This window comes from Nerophis ophidion, linkage group LG08 (assembly GCF_033978795.1).
Source record: "Nerophis ophidion isolate RoL-2023_Sa linkage group LG08, RoL_Noph_v1.0, whole genome shotgun sequence".
In the NCBI taxonomy this organism is placed as follows: domain Eukaryota; kingdom Metazoa; phylum Chordata; class Actinopteri; order Syngnathiformes; family Syngnathidae; genus Nerophis; species Nerophis ophidion.
In genome coordinates, this window is record NC_084618.1 from 16,130,829 (window position 1) to 16,153,328 (window position 22,500).

General features: G+C 42.4%; 1 protein-coding gene across 2 annotated transcripts in view; it reads left to right on the plus strand.

Moving 5' to 3' along the window:
* Window positions 1–22,500, plus strand: part of mast4 (microtubule associated serine/threonine kinase family member 4) — a 241,142-nt gene that overhangs the window by 41,028 nt on the left and 177,614 nt on the right. For both annotated transcript variants that reach the window (XM_061907856.1, XM_061907857.1), the window contains exon 3: window positions 22,315–22,462. In XM_061907856.1, coding sequence (XP_061763840.1) covers window positions 22,315–22,462 — 148 coding nt within the window. The remainder of the gene's footprint in view (window positions 1–22,314; window positions 22,463–22,500) is intronic.

Consider the following 22,500-nt stretch of genomic DNA (forward strand, 5'->3'; position numbering starts at 1 on the left):
AAGTGTAGGAAAGAAGCAGTATTAAAGTATTGGAAAGAAGCAGTATTAAAGTGCAGGAAAGAAGCAGCATTAAATCAAGTCCACACAGGAAGCACACAGTCCCCCCGGGACTCCTCACCGCTCCAAAACCCCCCAGGCGTCGGAGTGAACTGATAAGATGAGTTTGGAGGAGGATTCCCCGTGTGACAAAGTACTTTCAAACAAATGAAGAGCAGCTCTGTGCCGTGATATAGATGATCTTTGCAAGCAGCAGACTATATATAGTACAGTACAGCAGTTCTTCACTTTCTTGACATCCCTCCAGGCCCAACTTTCCCACCACAATTATTACAGGGATGGGAATTTTCCGCGGAATTCCGCCGATTTTGGCGCCGCCAGGTAGGGGGTGTAACGGTACGTGTATTTGTATTGAATCGTTTCGGTACGGGGGTTCCGTTTCGGTGCGGAGGAGTATCGAACAAGTTCCACAGGAACATATGAAGTAGCCGCCTATGCTAAAGTCTTAACAAGCTGCTCCGCTCCGTTCTGCCTCTGTCTGTACACAGCACCCATCATTGTCCCGCCCACACAACCATCTGATTGGTTACAACAGTAGCGGTAACAAGCCAATCAGCAGTGCGTATTCAGAGCGATGTAACAACCAATCAGCAGTGCGTATTCAGAGCGCTTCAGCCTCGAGCAGGTGAGCAGCACTAAACACTTCCAAGTCAACTACTTTCTATAAACATCACTATGAGCCCGTTGACCTTCCAGAAACAAACTTCAGCTCAGCTCACTCTTTAGGTAAAGGCTAGTTAGCTTTTAGCGTAACGTTAGCTCATTTTGCGGTGTGTGTGTGTTTGTGTGTAACGGACAGTGTTGATTGAGCTGTGTGGAAGCAGCATAAAAGGACATTAAATTAAATGAAGAGTTTCTGTCTCTGATAGTGTATATAATAATGTAAGTGCATCATAAAGCCTACATGAACTCCATGGTGTTCAGGGATGAATAGTCTCTCCTATTGCTATTGTATTATTTTTTCAGCTATAGTTACATGAATCATTAGTAATGTAGCAGCCTGGTTTTGAATGGCAGGGTCCCTGCTATCACATGTTGATACAAATATAACATTTACATAATAAAAGTCAACTACAGGCTTCCCAAATGCTGTAATAAATTAAGCATGATGAGTTGACTTGAAACTGTTTAATGTTGCACTTTTTATATGTAGAAGAAAAATTGTCATTTTATTTCATCAAAGCAATAACTTGAGGCAGTTTAATGTGGATTAACGTGGGCAGAATTATTATAGTGCTACCAATTTTAAAAGGATAAAGCCATTGTTTACACATTTGGTAAATAAATAACCAAAAAATGTATATTTTGTTGTTTTCTTACTGTACCGAAAATGAACCGAACCGTGACCTCTGAACCGAGGTACGTACCGAATCGAAATTTTTGTGTACCGTTACACCCCTAATATACATACATACATATGTATAAATGTGTGTGTGTGTGTATGTATGTATGTATGTGTATATATATGTATGTGTATATATATGTATGTGTGTATGTATGTATGTGTGTATGTATGTATGTATGTATGTATGTGTATATATGTATGTATGTATGTGTATATATATATGTATGTATATATGTGTGTATACATATGTATATAAGTATTAATATATATGTATACATGATATATGTATGTGTATATAAGTATATTTATGTATTTGTATGTATAGGTGTATATATGTATGTATATATATGTATGTATGTCTGTATGTATGTATGTATATATATATATATATATATATATGTATGTATATATGTATATATATATGTATGTATATATGTATATATATATGTATGTATATATGTATATATATATATATACATACATATATACATGTATGTATGTTTATGTGTATATATATATATATATATATATGTATATATATATACACACACATATATACATGTATGTATGTTCTTTTCGAGAACTCTAACATAAACTCTTACTAGATTGAGGATCTTGGACTTAACAACAACAAGTGAAGTGAAGTGAATTATATTTATATAGCGCTTTTCTCTAGTGACTCAAAGCGCTTTACATAGTGAAACCCAATATCTAAGTTACATTTAAACCAGTGTGGGTGGCACTGGGAGCAGGTGGGTAAAGTGTCTTGCCCAAGGACACAACGGCAGTGACTAGGATGACGGAAGCGGGAATCGAACCTGCAACCTTCAAGTTGCTGGCACAGACGCTCTACCAACCGAGCTATGCCGCCCCAACAACAGTATTCCACTGTCATTGAGGGTTTTTGCGATGCATTTTGATCAGAAGAAGCGCTCGCCTGTCATATACAGCAGTGGTCCCCAACCACCGGGCCGCGGCCCGATTGGTACCGGACCGCAGAAGAATTTTTTATTTAAAAAAAAAAAAATATATATATATATATATATATATATATATTTTTTTTATTAAATCAACATAAAAAAACTCAATATAAACTTACAAATAGTGCACCAACCACAAAAAATTCCCTTTTTCATGACAAAAACGTCCCTTTTTCATGACAAAGAAGAAGAAAAAAAAAAGGACCCCCCCAACCCCCCGCGGATACAAAAAGGTTGGGGACCACTGATATAGAGGATCTTTGGCTAGGCTAGTCTGTGCATCAAAAACCAGCCGAGCTGTCCTTCTCACGTTCAGGATCTTTGGTGTTTTTGCAGAAGGTCCGTTTTAAAACGAGCCAAACTACTTTTATTCGAGACCCAGGATGGACCGCTCGTCGGGACCCAGGATGGACCGCTCGCCTGTATCGGTTGGGGACATCTCTACGCTGCTGATCCGTTTGAGATGGTTTCCTGTGGACGGGACTCTCGCTGCTGTCTTGGGTCCGCTTGAACTGAACTCTGGCGGCTGTGTTGGAGCCACTATGGATTGAACTTTCACAGTATCATGTTAGACCCGCTCGACATCCATTGCTTTCGGTCCCCAAAGTGGGGGGGTTGCCCACATCTGAGGTCCTCTCCAAGGTTTCTCATAGTCAGCATTGTCACTGGCGTCCCACTGGATGTGAATTCTCCCTGCCCACTGGGTGTGAGTTTTCCTTGCCCTTTTGTGGGTTCTTCCGAGGATGTTGTAGTCGTAATGATTTGTGCAGTCCTTTGAGACATTTGTGATTTGGGGCTATATAAATAAACATTGATTGATTGATTTTAAAAACCTTCTGACGTAAAGCCGTGAAGGAAGTTTGGAATGCGGGCCGAGTGGAGCAAGACTGATGTCCTGTGACGAGGAGGCCGCCACATAGTTTAGTCCCTGAGAACGGGAGCCAGGTTGTTTATGTTGGCCATGACACAGTACTGCCGCGCTGGCCGCTAGCGTTCACATTGTTCACTGACAGCAGCCACATTCTGCCTTCAACTGGCCGCCGGATAAGCTCCTCCCCCTGGCCGTGGCCCGCACAACGGTTGCCGGGCAGGCTGACATTCTCAAAGACTGCATCGAAGTCCACTACTAGAACATAGACTACTACAGGGGTCACCAACGCCAGGTCGCCCATAAGGACCAGATGAGTCGCCCGCTGGCCTGTTCTAAAAATAGCTCAAATAGCAGCACTTACCAGTGAGCTGCCTCAATTTTTTTAATTGTATTTATTTACTAGCAAGCTGGTCTCATTTTTAATTCTAAGAGAGACAAAACTCAAATAGAATTTGGAAATCCAAGAAAATATTTTAAAGACTTGGTCTTCACTTGTTTAAATAAATTCCTTAATTTTTTTTACTTTGCTTCTTATAACTTTCAGAAAGACAATTTTAGAGAAAAAATACAACCTTAAAAAGGATTTTAGGATTTTTCAACACATATACCTTTTTACCTTTTAAATTCCTTCCTCTTCTTTCCTGAAAATTTAAATCAATGTTCAAGTATTTATTTTTTTTATTGTAAAGAATAATAAATACATTTTAATTTAATTCTTCATTTTAGCTTCTGTTTTTTCGACGAAGAATATTTGTGAAATATTTCTTCAAACTTGTGATTAAAATTAAAAAAAAAATATTCTGACAAATGTAGAAATTTAAATGTTATTTCAAAGTCTTTTGAATTTCTTTCAAAAATTTTGTTCTGGAAAATCTAGAAGAAATAATGATTTGTCTTTGTTAGAAATATAGCTTGGTCCAATTTGTTATATATTCTAACAAAGTGCAGATTGGATTTTAACCTATTTAAAACATGTCATCAAAATTTTAAAATTAAACTTAATTAGGAAAAATTACTACCTCTTTTTTACATTTTTTTCAAAAAGATTCGAATTAGCTAGTTTTTCTCTTCATTTTTTTCGTTTGTATTTTGAATTTTAAAGAGTCTGAATTGAAGATAAACTATGTTTCAAAATTACATTTTCATTTTTTTGTGTGTTTTCTCTTTTAAATCGTTCAATTAAGTGTTTTTTTCATAATTTATTCTCTACTAATAACATTGCGTAAAAGGAAAAAAAAAGTACGACGGAATGACAGACAGAAATACACATTTTTATATATATATATATATATATATATAGATAGATAGATTTATTTATTAAAGGTAAATTGGCAATTTATTTAAGTGTGTATCAAACTGGTAGCCCTTGGCATGAATCAGTACCCAAGAAGTAGCTCTTGCTTTCAAAAACGTTGGTGAGCCCTGGGCTACTAGAAGCCAGCGGCTACACCGCAGCTAAGCACACAATAGCACACACGCTATACCTGAGTCATTGGACAATCTTGCTGTGGAGTAAAGTATGATGTAGCCAGAGGCGTGTTAGAACATATTCAGTAACAAACGTGTCCGCGTCACTCAATTTACTGAAATATGAGCTTAAATTAGTGAAGTATTGTGTCCAGTGTCGTCAAACATCGCCCCCAACAACGTAATAGATGTCATGTGTCGTACAACGTAATCCATAAATTAGCCGCACCGTTTTTATAAGCCACAGAGATCAAAGTGTAGGAAAAAAGTATCGGTAATTGAAGCATGTGTGTTGTGATCTCGTGTAAATGCTTTGGTGTGTTTGTTGGGGTTTTACTTGCAGCCCGTTTAGGCAGCAGTGTTGTTCCAAGATGGGATGTTTGCACGGGTGTTGTTGGTGTGGAGAGCAGGCTGACCTTTACACCAACACCCCCTCTGTGCCAGGAACATGAAAGGATGTGACCAAGACAATGGCGGGCAGACAGATGACTGGGTGGGTGTGTGTGTGTGTGTGTGTGTGTGTGTGTGTGTGTGTGCGTGTTTGTGTGTTCGTGTTTGTGTGCATGTGTGTGTTTTCACGTTTGTGTGTGCATGTTTTTGTGAGTGTTTGTGTGTGTGTTTTTGTGTGTGTGCGTGTTTGCGTGTGTGTTTGTGCGTGTTTGTGTGTGTGTGTTTGTGCCTGTGTGTGTCCGTGTGTGTGTGTTTGTGTGTTTCTGTGTGTATTTTTGTGTTTGTGCGTGTTTGTGTGTGTGTGTGCGTGTGTTTTTGTGTTTTTGCGTGTGTGTTTGTGTGCGCGTGTGTGTTTTTGTGTGTGTGCATTTGTGCGTGTTTGCGTGTGTGTTTGTGCGTGTTTGTGTTTTTGTGTGTGTCCGTGTGTGTGTTTGTGTGTTTCTGTGTGTGTTTTTGTGTGTGTGTTTGCGTGTTTGTGTGTGTCTGTGCATGTGTTTTTGTTTGTGTGTGTGCATGTTTGTGTGTGTGTGTGTGTTTGTGTGCGTGTGTGTGTTTTTGTGTTTGTGTGTGTGTTTTTGTGTTTGTGCGTGTTTGCGTGTGTGTTTGTGCGTGTTTGTGTGTGTGTTTGTGCCTGTGTTTGTGTTTGTGTGTGTGCGTTTGTGTGTGTTTGCATGTTTGTGCGTGTTTGTGTGTGTGTGTGTGCGTGTGTTTTTGTGTTTGTTTGTGTGTGTGTATGTGTGTGTGTTTGTGCGTGTGTGTTTGTGCATGTGTGTGTGTGTGTGTGTGTGCGCATGTGTGTTTGTGTACGTGTGTGTGTTTTTGTGTTTGTGTGTTTGTGTGTGTGCGTGTTTTTCTGTTTGTGTGCATGTGTTTTGTGTGTTTTTGTGTGTGTGTGTTTGCGTGTTTACGTGTGTGTGTGCGTGTGAGTTTTTGTGTTTGTGTGTGTGTGTGCGCGTGTTTGTGTGAGTGCGTTTGTTTGTGCGTGCGTGCGTGCGTGTGTGTGCGTGCGTGCGTGCGTGCGCGCACGTGTGTGTGTGTCTGTGTGTGTGTGTGTGTTTCGCTGCTTCCTGTTTCAGTGCATGCGTGTGCCGGTTGTCCTAGCAACCACGGAGTAAGGATTGTTGTTGGTCTCCACACAAACCGAAGACCTGGTCGGGCATGAAAGATCTGGCAGGACCACAGAGTGTCATTGGTTCCGTCTTGGTGCTCTTAACTCAAAACACTTGTATGTCAATTCAACTTCTAACATTCAAATCACTTTCATCGACCCTCAAAACATCGGAAAAAAAAACATTTAGATAATGTCAGTTGTATTAAAAACAATAGAATAAATGTAATAGTGATGGATGTCATATATGACATACAACAACATAATAGATGTTGTATACTTTTTATGTTGCATAGAAATGACTATCTCTATTAATCCATTCATTACATTTATTTAAGAGTAATTGTGTTAGTAATTCAAAAATATTTCTGGTAAAGTAACTTTTTGCTTTTGGTTGCTTTATGGTGTGTGTGTGTGTGTGTGTGTGTGTGTGTGTGTGTGTGTGTGTGTGTGTGTGTGTGTGTGTGTGTGTGTGTGTGTGTGTGTGTGTGTGTGTGTGTGTGTGTGACTTTAGTGCCGTTGTTTGTGTAGCCATGTACACTTGTGTGTTTTTCTGAAGTCCCAGTGCATTTGCCACTTATCACACACACACACACACACACACACACACACACACTTTTTGTGGTCTCCACAGGTGAAGGTCAACAACCGCAGTGGAGAGTCTCTCCAGTGTTTGTGTTCCTTTGAAACTGAGCGGCTTTGTGTCGTGGATTTGAGTGCGTGTGTGTGCGCGTGTGTGTGTTTGCTGACAGTCAAACATTGTAATCGTGTTGTGTTTGTTGTGACAATAAAGTCGTGTCGTGGAGGCGGAGCAAAGAAGGTCGGGTCAAAGGTCACTTGGCAGCTGCTCTTAGAGCGGCGTGCACGTTTGGGTTTACTGCGGTTGAAGCGAAGCGAGTGGCCTTGTGCCGACGATACAAACGCAACGACAACACAAGTGCGAAGACAACACAAATAAATGCAACGACGACACACATGTAACGACACACGTGCAACAACGACACAAATAAATGCGCCAACACAAGTGCAAAGACGACACAAGTTCAACGACGACACATAAATGCACCGACGACACAAATAAATGCGACGACACAAGTAAATGCAACGACACAAATAAATGCAACGACGACACACATGCAACGACGACACACGTGCAACAACGACACAAATAAATGCAACGACTACACACATGCAACGACGACACACGTGCAACTACGACACAAATAAATGCAACGACGACACACATGCAACGACACACATGCAACGACACAAATAAATGCAACAACGACACAAATAAATGCGGCGACACAAGTAAATGCAGCGACGACACAAATAAATGCAACAACGACCCAAGTAAATGCAACGACTACACACATGCAACGACAACACACGTGCAACAACGACACAAATAAATGCAACGACTACACACATGCAACAACGACGCAAATAAATGCAACGACGACACACGTGCAACGACACAAATAAATGCAACGACGACACAAATGCAACGACACACATGTAACGACACAAATAAATGCAGCGACACAAGTAAATGCAGCGACGGCACAAATAAATGCAACGACCCAAATAAATGCAACGACTACAGACATGCAGCGACGACACACGTGCAACAACGACCCAAATAAATGCGACGACGACACACATGCAACGACGACACACATGTAACGACACAAATAAATGCAACAACGACCCAAATAAATGCAACGACTACACACATGCAACGACGACACACGTGCAACAACGACACAAATAAATGCAACGACGACACACATGCAACGACGACACAAATAAATGCAATGACGACACACATGCAACAACGACACATAAATGCACCGACGACACACATGTAACGACACAAATAAATGTGACGACACAAGTAAATACAGCGAGGACACAAATAAATGCAACAACGACACAAATAAATGCAACGACGACACACATGCAACGACGACACACGTGCAACAACGACACAAATAAATGCGGCAACACAAGTGCAAAGACGACACAAGTAAATACGACGACACATGTACAACGACGACACATGAATGCGCCGACGACACACGTGCAACGACACACATGTAACAACACAAATAAATGCAACAACGACACAAATAAATGCAACGACTACACACATGCAACGACGACACACGTGCAACAACGACACAAATAAATGCAACGACGACACACATGCAACGACGACACACGTGCAATGACGACACAAATAAATGCAATGACGACACACATGCAACAACGACACATAAATGCACCGACGACACACATGCAACGACACACATGTAACGACACAAATAAATGCAACAACGACACAAATAAATGCGACGACACAAGTAAATACAGCGAGGACACAAATAAATGCAACAACGACACAAATAAATGCAACGACGACCCAAGTAAATGCAACGACTACACAAATGCAACGACAACACACGTGCAACAACGACACAAATAAATGCAACGACTACACACATGCAACAACGACGCAAATAAATGCGCCAACACAAGTGCAAAGACGACACAAGTTCAACGACGACACATAAATGCACCGACGACACAAGTAAATGCAACGACGACACAAGTAAATGCAACAACGACACAAATAAATGCAACGACGACACACGTGCAACAACGACACAAATAAATGCAACGACTACACACATGCAACGACTACACATGTGCAACGACGACACAAATAAATGCAACGACGACACACATGCAACGACACACATGTAACGACACAAATAAATGCAACAACGACGCAAATAAATGCGGCGACGCAAGTAAATGCAGCGACGACACAAATAAATGCAACAACGACCCAAGTAAATGCAACGACTACACACATGCAACGACAGCACACGTGCAACAACGACACAAATAAATGCAACGACTACACACATGCAACAACGACGCAAATAAATGCAACGACACACGTGCAACGACACAAATAAATGCAACAACGACACAAATAAATGCAACGACGACACACATGCAACGACGACACACGTGCAACAACGACACAAATAAATGCGGCAACACAAGTGCAAAGACGACACAAGTAAATACGACGACACATGTACGACGACACATGTACGACGACACATGTACAACGACGACACATAAATGCGCCGACGACACACGTGCAACGACACACATGTAACAACACAAATAAATGCAACAACGACACAAATAAATGCAACGACTACACACATGCAACGACGACACACGTGCAACAACGACACAAATAAATGCAACGACGACACATAAATGCACCAACGACACACATGCAACGACACACATGTAACGACACAAATAAATGCAACAACGACACAAATAAATGCGACGACACAAGTAAATACAGCGAGGACACAAATAAATGCAACGACGACACACATGCAACGACGACACACGTGCAACAACGACACAAATAAATGCGCCAACACAAGTGCAAAGACGACACAAGTAAATACGACGACACATGTACAACGACGACACATAAATGCGCCGACGACACACATGCAACGACACACATGTAACAACACAAATAAATGCAACAACGACACAAGTAAATGCAACGACGACACAACTAAATGTAACGACACAAATAAATGCAACGACTACACACATGCAACGACTACACACATGCAACGACGACACACGTGCAACAATGACACAAATAAATGCAACGACGACACACGTGCAACAACGACACAAATAAATGCAACGACGACACACGTGCAACGACACAAATAAATGCAACGACGACACACATGCAACAACGACACATAAATGCACCGACGAAACACATGCAACGACACACATGTAACGACACAAATAAATGCAACAACGACACAAATAAATGCGACGACACAAGTAAATGCAGGGACGACACAAATAAATGCAACAACGACCCAAATAAATGCAACAACAACACACGTGCAACAACGACACAAATAAATGCAACAACGACACACATGCAACGACGACACACGTGCAACGACACACGTGCAACGACGACACACATGCAACGACGACACACGTGCAACAACGACACATAAATGCAACGACGACACACGTGCAACAACGACACATAAATGCAACGACGACACACGTGCAACAACGACACAAATGAATGCAACGACGACACACGTGCAACAACGACACAAATAAATGCAACGACGACACACGTGCAACAACGACACAAATAAATGCAACGACGACACACGTGCAACGACACTAAATGCAACGACGACACACATGTAACGACACACGTGCAACAACGACAAAAATAAATGCGACGACACACGTGCAACGACGACACACGTGCAACAACGACACACATGTAACGACGACACACATGCGACGACACACGTGCAACAACGACACAAATGCAACGACGACACACGTGCAACAACGACACAAATAAATGCAACAACGACACACATGCGACGACACACGTGCAACTACACATAAATGCAACGACGACACACGTGCAACAATGACACAAATGAATGCAACGACGACACACGTGCAACAACGACACAAATAAATGCAACGACGACACACATGCACGACACAAATAAATGCAATGACAGACATGTAACGACACACGTGCAACAACGACACAAATAAATGCGACGAAACACATGCAACGACGACACACGTGCAACAATGACACAAATGAATGCAACGACGACACACGTGCAACAACGACACAAATAAATGCAACGACGACACACATGCACGACACAAATAAATGCGATGACAGACATGTAACGACACACGTGCAACAACGACACAAATAAATGCCACGAAACACATGCAACGACGACACACGTGCAACAACGACACGAATAAATGCAACGACGACACACATGCAACGACGACACACGTGCAACAACGACACAAATGCAACGACGCCACACATGCGACGACACACGTGCAACAACGACGCAAATAAATGCGCCAACACAAGTGCAAAGACGACACAAGTTCAACGACGACACATAAATGCACCGACGACACAAGTAAATGCAACGACGACACAAGTAAATGCAACAACGACCCAAATAAATGCGACGACGACACACATGCAACGACGACACACATGTAACGACACAAATAAATGCAACAACGACCCAAATAAACGCAACGACTACACACATGCAACGACGACACACGTGCAACAACGACACAAATAAATGCAACGACGACACACATGCAACGACGACACAAATAAATGCAATGACGACACACATGCAACAACGACACATAAATGCACCGACGACACACATGTAACGACACAAATAAATGTGACGACACAAGTAAATACAGCGAGGACACAAATAAATGCAACAACGACACAAATAAATGCAACGACGACACACATGCAACGACGACACACGTGCAACAACGACACAAATAAATGCGGCAACACAAGTGCAAAGACGACACAAGTAAATACGACGACACATGTACAACGACGACACATGAATGCGCCGACGACACACGTGCAACGACACACATGTAACAACACAAATAAATACAACGACACAAATAAATGCAACGACTACACACATGCAACGACGACACACGTGCAACAACGACACAAATAAATGCAACGACGACACACATGCAACGACGACACACGTGCAATGACGACACAAATAAATGCAATGACGACACACATGCAACAACGACACATAAATGCACCGACGACACACATGCAACGACACACATGTAACGACACAAATAAATGCAACAACGACACAAATAAATGCGACGACACAAGTAAATACAGCGAGGACACAAATAAATGCAACAACGACACAAATAAATGCAACGACGACCCAAGTAAATGCAACGACTACACAAATGCAACGACAACACACGTGCAACAACGACACAAATAAATGCAACGACTACACACATGCAACAACGACGCAAATAAATGCGCCAACACAAGTGCAAAGACGACACAAGTTCAACGACGACACATAAATGCACCGACGACACAATTAAATGCAACGACGACACAAGTAAATGCAACAACGACACAAATAAATGCAACGACGACACAAATAAATGCGACGACACAAGTAAATGCAGGGACGACACAAATAAATGCAACGACTACACACATGCAACGACGACACACGTGCAACAACGACACAAATAAATGCAACGACGACACACATGCAACGACGACACATAAATGCACCGACGACACACATGCAACGACACACATGTAACGACACAAATAAATGCAACAACGACACAAATAAATGCGACGACACAAGTAAATACAGCGAGGACACAAATAAATGCAACGACGACACACATGCAACGACGACACACGTGCAACAACGACACAAATAAATGCGCCAACACAAGTGCAAAGACGACACAAGTAAATACGACGACACATGTACAACGACGACACATAAATGCGCCGACGACACACATGCAACGACACACATGTAACAACACAAATAAATGCAACAACGACACAAGTAAATGCAACGACGACACAAGTAAATGCAACGACGACACAACTAAATGTAACGACACAAATAAATGCAACGACTACACACATGCAACGACTACACACATGCAACGACGACACACGTGCAACAATGACACAAATAAATGCAACGACGACACACGTGCAACAACGACACAAATAAATGCAACGACGACACACGTGCAACGACACAAATAAATGCAACGACGACACACATGCAACAACGACACATAAATGCACCGACGAAACACATGCAACGACACACATGTAACGACACAAATAAATGCAACAACGACACAAATAAATGCGACGACACAAGTAAATGCAGGGACGACACAAATAAATGCAACAACAACACACGTGCAACAACGACACAAATAAATGCAACAACGACACACATGCAACGACGACACACGTGCAACGACACACGTGCAACGACGACACACATGCAACGACGACACACGTGCAACAACGACACATAAATGCAACGACACACGTGCAACAACGACACATAAATGCAACGACGACACACGTGCAACAACGACACAAATGAATGCAACGACGACACACGTGCAACAACGACACAAATAAATGCAACGACGACACACGTGCAACAACGACACAAATAAATGCAACGACGACACACGTGCAACAACACTAAATGCAACGACGACACACATGTAACGACACACGTGCAACAACGACACAAATAAATGCGACGACACACGTGCAACGACGACACACGTGCAACAACGACACACATGTAACGACGACACACATGCGACGACACACGTGCAACAACGACACAAATGCAACGACGACACACGTGCAACAACGACACAAATAAATGCAACAACGACACACATGCGACGACACACGTGCAACTACACATAAATGCAACGACGACACACGTGCAACAATGACACAAATGAATGCAACGACGACACACGTGCAACAACGACACAAATAAATGCAACGACGACACACATGCACGACACAAATAAATGCAATGACAGACATGTAACGACACACGTGCAACAACGACACAAATAAATGCGACGAAACACATGCAACGACGACACACGTGCAACAATGACACAAATGAATGCAACGACGACACACGTGCAACGACACAAATAAATGCAACGACGACACACATGCACGACACAAATAAATGCAATGACAGACATGTAACGACACACGTGCAACAACGACACAAATAAATGCGACGAAACACATGCAACGACGACACACGTGCAACAACGACACGAATAAATGCAACGACGACACACATGCAACGACGACACACGTGCAACAACGACACAAATGCAACGACGCCACACATGCGACGACACACGTGCAACAACGACGCAAATAAATGCGCCAACACAAGTGCAAAGACGACACAAGTTCAACGACGACACATAAATGCACCGACGACACAAGTAAATGCAACGACGACACAAGTAAATGCAACAACGACCCAAATAAATGCGACGACGACACACATGCAACGACGACACACATGTAACGACACAAATAAATGCAACAACGACCCAAATAAATGCAACGACTACACACATGCAACGACGACACACGTGCAACAACGACACAAATAAATGCAACGACGACACACATGCAACGACGACACAAATAAATGCAATGACGACACACATGCAACAACGACACATAAATGCACCGACGACACACATGTAACGACACAAATAAATGTGACGACACAAGTAAATACAGCGAGGACACAAATAAATGCAACAACGACACAAATAAATGCAACGACGACACACATGCAACGACGACACACGTGCAACAACGACACAAATAAATGCGGCAACACAAGTGCAAAGACGACACAAGTAAATACGACGACACATGTACAACGACGACACATGAATGCGCCGACGACACACGTGCAACGACACACATGTAACAACACAAATAAATGCAACAACGACACAAATAAATGCAACGACTACACACATGCAACGACGACACACGTGCAACAACGACACAAATAAATGCAACGACGACACACATGCAACGACGACACACGTGCAATGACGACACAAATAAATGCAATGACGACACACATGCAACAACGACACATAAATGCACCGACGACACACATGCAACGACACACATGTAACGACACAAATAAATGCAACAACGACACAAATAAATGCGACGACACAAGTAAATACAGCGAGGACACAAATAAATGCAACAACGACACAAATAAATGCAACGACGACCCAAGTAAATGCAACGACTACACAAATGCAACGACAACACACGTGCAACAACGACACAAATAAATGCAACGACTACACACATGCAACAACGACGCAAATAAATGCGCCAACACAAGTGCAAAGACGACACAAGTTCAACGACGACACATAAATGCACCGACGACACAAGTAAATGCAACGACGACACAAGTAAATGCAACGACGACACAAGTAAATGCAACGACGACACACGTGCAACAACGACACAAATAAATGCAACGACTACACACATGCAACGACTACACACGTGCAACGACGACACAAATAAATGCAACGACGACACACATGCAACGACACACATGTAACGACACAAATAAATGCAACAACGACGCAAATAAATGCGGCGACGCAAGTAAATGCAGCGACGACACAAATAAATGCAACAACGACCCAAGTAAATGCAACGACTACACACATGCAACGACAACACACGTGCAACAACGACACAAATAAATGCAACGACTACACACATGCAACAACGACGCAAATAAATGCAACGACACACGTGCAACGACACAAATAAATGCAACGACGACACAAATGCAACGACACACATGTAACGACACAAATAAATGCGGCGACACAAGTAAATGCAGCGACGGCACAAATAAATGCAACAACGACCCAAATAAATGCAACGACTACACACATGCAACGACGACACACGTGCAACAACGACACAAATACATGCAACGACGACACACATGTAACGACACAAATAAATGCAACAACGACCCAAATAAATGCAACGACTACACACATGCAACGACGACACACGTGCAACAACGACACAAATAAATGCAACGACGACACACATGCAACGACGACACACGTGCAACGACGACACAAATAAATGCAATGACAACACACATGCAACAACGACACATAAATGCACCGACGACACACATGTAACGACACAAATAAATGCAACAACGACACAAATAAATGTGACGACACAAGTAAATACAGCGAGGACACAAATAAATGCAACAACGACACAAATAAATGCAACGACGACACACATGCAACGACGACACACGTGCAACAACGACACAAATAAATGCGGCAACACAAGTGCAAAGACGACACAAGTAAATACGACGACACATGTACGACGACACATGTACAACGACGACGCATAAATGCGCCGACGACACACGTGCAACGACACACATGTAACAACACAAATAAATGCAACAACGACACAAATAAATGCAACGACTACACACATGCAACGACGACACACGTGCAACAACGACACAAATAAATGCAACGACGACACACATGCAACGACGACACATAAATGCACCGACGACACACATGCAACGACACACATGTAACGACACAAATAAATGCAACAACGACACAAATAAATGCGACGACACAAGTAAATACAGCGAGGACACAAATAAATGCAACGACGACACACATGCAACGACGACACACGTGCAACAACGACACAAATAAATGCGCCAACACAAGTGCAAAGACGACACAAGTAAATACGACGACACATGTACAACGACGACACATAAATGCGCCGACGACACACATGCAACGACACACATGTAACAACACAAATAAATGCAACAACGACACAAGTAAATGCAACGACGACACAAGTAAATGCAACGACGACACAAGTAAATGCAACGACACAAATAAATGCAACGACTACACACATGCAACGACTACACACATGCAACGACTACACACATGCAACGACGACACACGTGCAACAATGACACAAATAAATGCAACGACGACACACGTGCAACAACGACACAAATAAATGCAACGACGACACACGTGCAACGACACAAATAAATGCAACGACGACACACATGCAACAACGACACATAAATGCACCGACGAAACACATGCAACGACACACATGTAACGACACAAATAAATGCAACAACGACACAAATAAATGCGACGACACAAGTAAATGCAGGGACGACACAAATAAATGCAACAACGACCCAAATAAATGCAACAACAACACACGTGCAACAACGACACAAATAAATGCAACAACGACACACATGCAACGACGACACACGTGCAACGACACACGTGCAACGACGACACACATGCAACGACGACACACGTGCAACAACGACACATAAATGCAACGACGACACACGTGCAACAACAACACATAAATGCAACGACGACACACGTGCAACAACGACACAAATGAATGCAACGACGACACACGTGCAACAACGACACAAATAAATGCAACGACGACACACGTGCAACAACGACACAAATAAATGCAACGATGACACACGTGCAACGACACTAAATGCAACGACGACACACATGTAACGACACACGTGCAACAACGACACAAATAAATGCGACGACACACGTGCAACGACGACACACGTGCAACAACGACACACATGTAACGACGACACACATGCGACGACACACGTGCAACAACGACACAAATGCAACGACGACACACGTGCAACAACGACACAAATAAATGCAACAACGACACACATGCGACGACACACGTGCAACTACACATAAATGCAACGACGACACACGTGCAACATTGACACAAATGAATGCAACGACGACACACGTGCAACAACGACACAAATAAATGCAACGACGACACACATGCACGACACAAATAAATGCAATGACAGACATGTAACGACACACGTGCAACAACGACACAAATAAATGCGACGAAACACATGCAACGACGACACACGTGCAACAACGACACGAATAAATGCAACGACGACACACATGCGACGACACACGTGCAACAACGACACAAATGCAACGACGCCACACATGCGACGACACACGTGCAACAACGACACAAATAAATGCAACGACGACACACATGCAACGACACACGTGCAACAACGACACAAATAAATGCGATGACACAAGTGCAACAACGACACAAGTAAATGCAAAGACGACACACGTGCAACAACGACACACATGGAACAACGACGACACAAATAAATGCAACGATGACACATGTAAGGACACACGTGCAACAGCGACACAAATAAATGCGACGACACAAGTGCGACGACGACACAAGTGCGACGACGACACAAGTGCAACAACGACACAAATAAATGCAACAACGACACACATGTAACGACACCCGTGCAACGACAACACAAATAAATGCGACGACACAAGTGTGACGACGACACAAGTGTGACGACGACACAAGTGCGACGACGACACACATGGAACGACACACGTGCATTAACGAAACACATTTAATGCAACGACACATGCAACAACGACACAAATAAATGCAACGACGACACAAGTGCAACGACTACACAAATAAATGCAAAGACGACACACGTGCACCGACACAAATAAATGCGACGACACAAGTGCGACGACGGCACACATGGAACGACACACGTGCATTAACGAAACACATAAATGCAACGACACGTGCAACGACACGTGCAACAACGACACAAATAAATGCAACGATGACACACGTGCAACAACGACACAAATAAATGCAACGACGACACAAATAAATGCAAAGATGACACACGTGCACCGACACAAATAAATGCGACGACACAAGTGCAACGACGACACAAGTAAATGCAAAGACGACACACGTGCAACAACAACGACACAAATGCAACGACGACACACATGCAACGACACACGTGCAACGACGACACAAATAAATGCGATGACACAAATGCAAAGACAACACAAGTGCAACAACGACACAAATGCGACGACGACACAAGTGCTACGATGACAAGTGCAACAACGACACAAATAAATGCAACGACGACACACGTGCAACGACACAAGTGCGACGACGACACAAATGAATGCGACGACACAAATAAATGCGACGACGATACAAATAAATGCGACGACGACGACGACGACGACAAATGCGACGACGACACAAATAAATGCAACGCCACAAATGCCTGCTGCATGCGTTTCTCCTTCCTGGTGAGTTCAAACTTACCTTTGCAGTCAGGAAAGACAAACATCCTAATTATCATGTCATTACTTACCTTCATGCTCCTGGTTTTTACTGCCTTCAGTGTTTACTCACTCTTTGCCTTCTTCTTGCCCCGACCTGCCAGGGAGGCCGCACCCCACATGTGTGTATCACATTTGATACTTGCTCCGACAATGAATGATGTCCTAGACTTTAGACAAGGGACACACTGTCTTGTGCTAATGCTAGCTCTAACGCTAATGAGCTGTTGTATACTTGAAACACTTCAACCGTGCACTTGTCATACATCATACAACAACAAAATAAATGTCATACATCATACAACAACGTAATGGACGCCACATCTTTCATACAACAAAGTAGTAGGTGTCATATATCGTAGAACATTATAGATGTCGTATATCATACAAAGGTGTCATATATGGCATACAACAACGTAATAGATGTCTGTGCGGGTTGAATGGACCACCCAGGAAGGACATGCTTTTGAGCAGGTTTGACTTCTTTGTTTTGCAATAAAGTTTAGTTGCAGCTCGGATCGCTTTTCAGCTCCTTCCTCCCCTCGTCGGTCCCGGTGTGCTTTTCAGCCCGCCGCCGTCGTCGTTCTCGTCTCGCGCTCTGTCTTGCTCTCGCTTCTCATATGCTATGGACTCCTCCTCCTCGATCTCTCCTCCTTCTCCCCTTCTATACAGTGTCAGTAGAAATGTTAATCGTTTCCCAGTGTGTGTGGGCCACGCACCTGAATTCGATTGCAGCGGCGTCGCTCCCGGCCACATTCTCCGCCTCCTTGCCGCCATCTTGGGCAGGGCTGCGGCGCCTCTCCACAATGACATACATCACATACAAAGAAGAGCATAGCTATATTAGCTACAGGCTAACATTAGAATCACATGTTGACATAACTTGTGAAGCTTTGTGCTGTCTACAAGCTTTTCTCGTTTTAAGATACGTAGTGAAGCCTTCTTTTTTTTTTACAAAGCTGCCCTTCGACAAGTGGTGAGCGTGTACATACTAAAATAGCTCAAATAGCAGCACTTACCAGTGAGCTGCCTCTATTTTTTAAATTGTATTTATTTACTAGCAAGCTGGTCTCATTTTTAATTCTAAGAGAAACAAAACTCAAATAGAATTTAAAAATACAAGAAAATATTTTAAAGACTTGGTCTTCACTCGTTTAAATAAATTAATTTATTTTTTTACTTTGCTTCTTATAACTTTCAGAAAGACAATTTTAGAGAAAAAATACAACCTTATAAATGATTTTTAGGGTTTTTAAACACACTTACTTTTTTATCTTTTAAATTCCTTCCTCTTCGTTCCTCACAATTTAAATCAATGTTCAAGTAAATTATTTTTTTTATTGTAAAGAATAATAAATACATTTTAATTTAATTCTTCATTTTAGCTTCTGTTTTTTCGACGAAGAATATTTGTGAAATATTTCTTCAAACTTATGATGATTGAAATTAAAAAAAAAATATTCTGGCAAATCTAGAAAATCTGTTTAAATCTTATTTCAAAGTCTTTTGAATTTCTTTTAAAAAATTTTGCTCTGGAAAATCTAGAAGAAATAATGATTTGTCTTTGTTAAAAATATAACTTGGTCCAATTTGTTATATATTCTAACAAAGTGCAGATTGGATTTTAACCTATTTAAAACATGTCATCAAAATTCTAAAATTAATCTTAATCAGGAAAAATTACTAATAATGTTCCATTACTTATGTTTTTTTAATTTTTCAAAAAGATTCGAATTAGCCAGTTTTTCTCCTTTTTTTTCGGTTGAAGAGTCGAAATTGAAGAGAAAATATGTTTCAAAATTTAATTTCCATTTTTTTTGGTGTGTTTTCCTCCTCTTTTAAACCGTTCGATTAAGTGTTTTTTTCATCATTTATTCTCTACAAAAAATCTTCCGTGGAAGGAAAAAAATGTACGACGGAATGTGAGTGTGAATGTTGTCCGTCTATCTGTGTTGGCCCTGCGATGAGGTGGCGACTTGTCCAGGGTGTACCCCGCCTTCCGCCCGATTGTAGCTGAGATAGGCGCCGGCGCCCCCCGCGACCCCGAAAGGGAATAAGCGGTAGAAAATGGATGGAATGACAGACAGAAATACCGGTTATTTTTTTTTAATATTTATCTGTTTCTATATATATTTATTGTGAGAAATCATTAATCAATCAATCAATCAATCAATCAATGTTTACTTATATAGCCCTAAATCACTAGTGTCTCAAAGGGCTGCACAAACCACTACGACATCCTCGGTAGGCCCACATAAGGGCAAGGAAAAACTCACACCCAGTGGGACGTCGGTGACAATGATGACTATGAGAAACCTTGGAGAGGAGGAAAGCAATGGATGTCGAGCGGGTCTAACATGATACTGTGAAAGTTCAATCCATAATGGATCCAACACAGTCGCGAGAGTCCAGTCCAAAGCGGATCCAACACAGCAGCGAGAGTCCCGTTCACAGCGGAGCCAGCAGGAAACCATCCCAAGCGGAGGCGGATCAGCAGCGCAGAGATGTCCCCAGCCGATACACAGGCAAGCAGTACATGGCCACCGGATCGGACCGGACCCCCTCCACAAGGGAGAGTGGGACATAGAAGGAAAAATAAAAGAAACGGCAGATCAACTGGTCTAAAAAGGGAGTCTATTTAAAGGCTAGAGTATACAAATGAGTTTTAAGGTGAGACTTAAATGCTTCTACTGAGGTGGCATCTCAAACTGTTAGATGATCAGTTATTCAACAAAGATAAATATCATTAATTATTAATAATAACATAAACTTAAAGTTAAATTGAGCAAATTGGCTATTTCTGGCAATTTATTTAAGTGTGTATCAAACTGGTAGCCCTTGGCATGAATCAGTAGCCAAGAAGTAGCTCTTGCTTTCAAAAAGGCTGCTGACCCCTGCACTAAATAGTCTAAAAATAAAAGGTCTGTATTTATGTAGCGGGTTCGTCTAGTCTGGACCGAGGTCAGTACCAGGATGCTTAGTGCCAGTGTTGGACCGTAAATATTTCTGGCACATTCCAATACCCCTAAAAAGTAATTTTTAGTGTAATGGGGGATATTTTATCTGAATTAAAAAAGGGTGCCCAGTGGGCTGCGTGGTGGTGGTCTACGTTGATGAACCTTTCTCTTTGCCTTTCATCCAGCTGGACCACATCCTCTGCCCCCCCGCCCTCAGGAAGTCCAGCAACCCCGAGCAGGTTCCCGGACTGAGTCCGGCCCTGAGACTGAAGCGCCACCTGAGCGAGGAGGGCACCAACATGAGGAGGCGGAGCCTGGGAGGCGGGCTCACAGGTAAATATGGCAACTCTTTATGTGACTCAGTGCAGCAG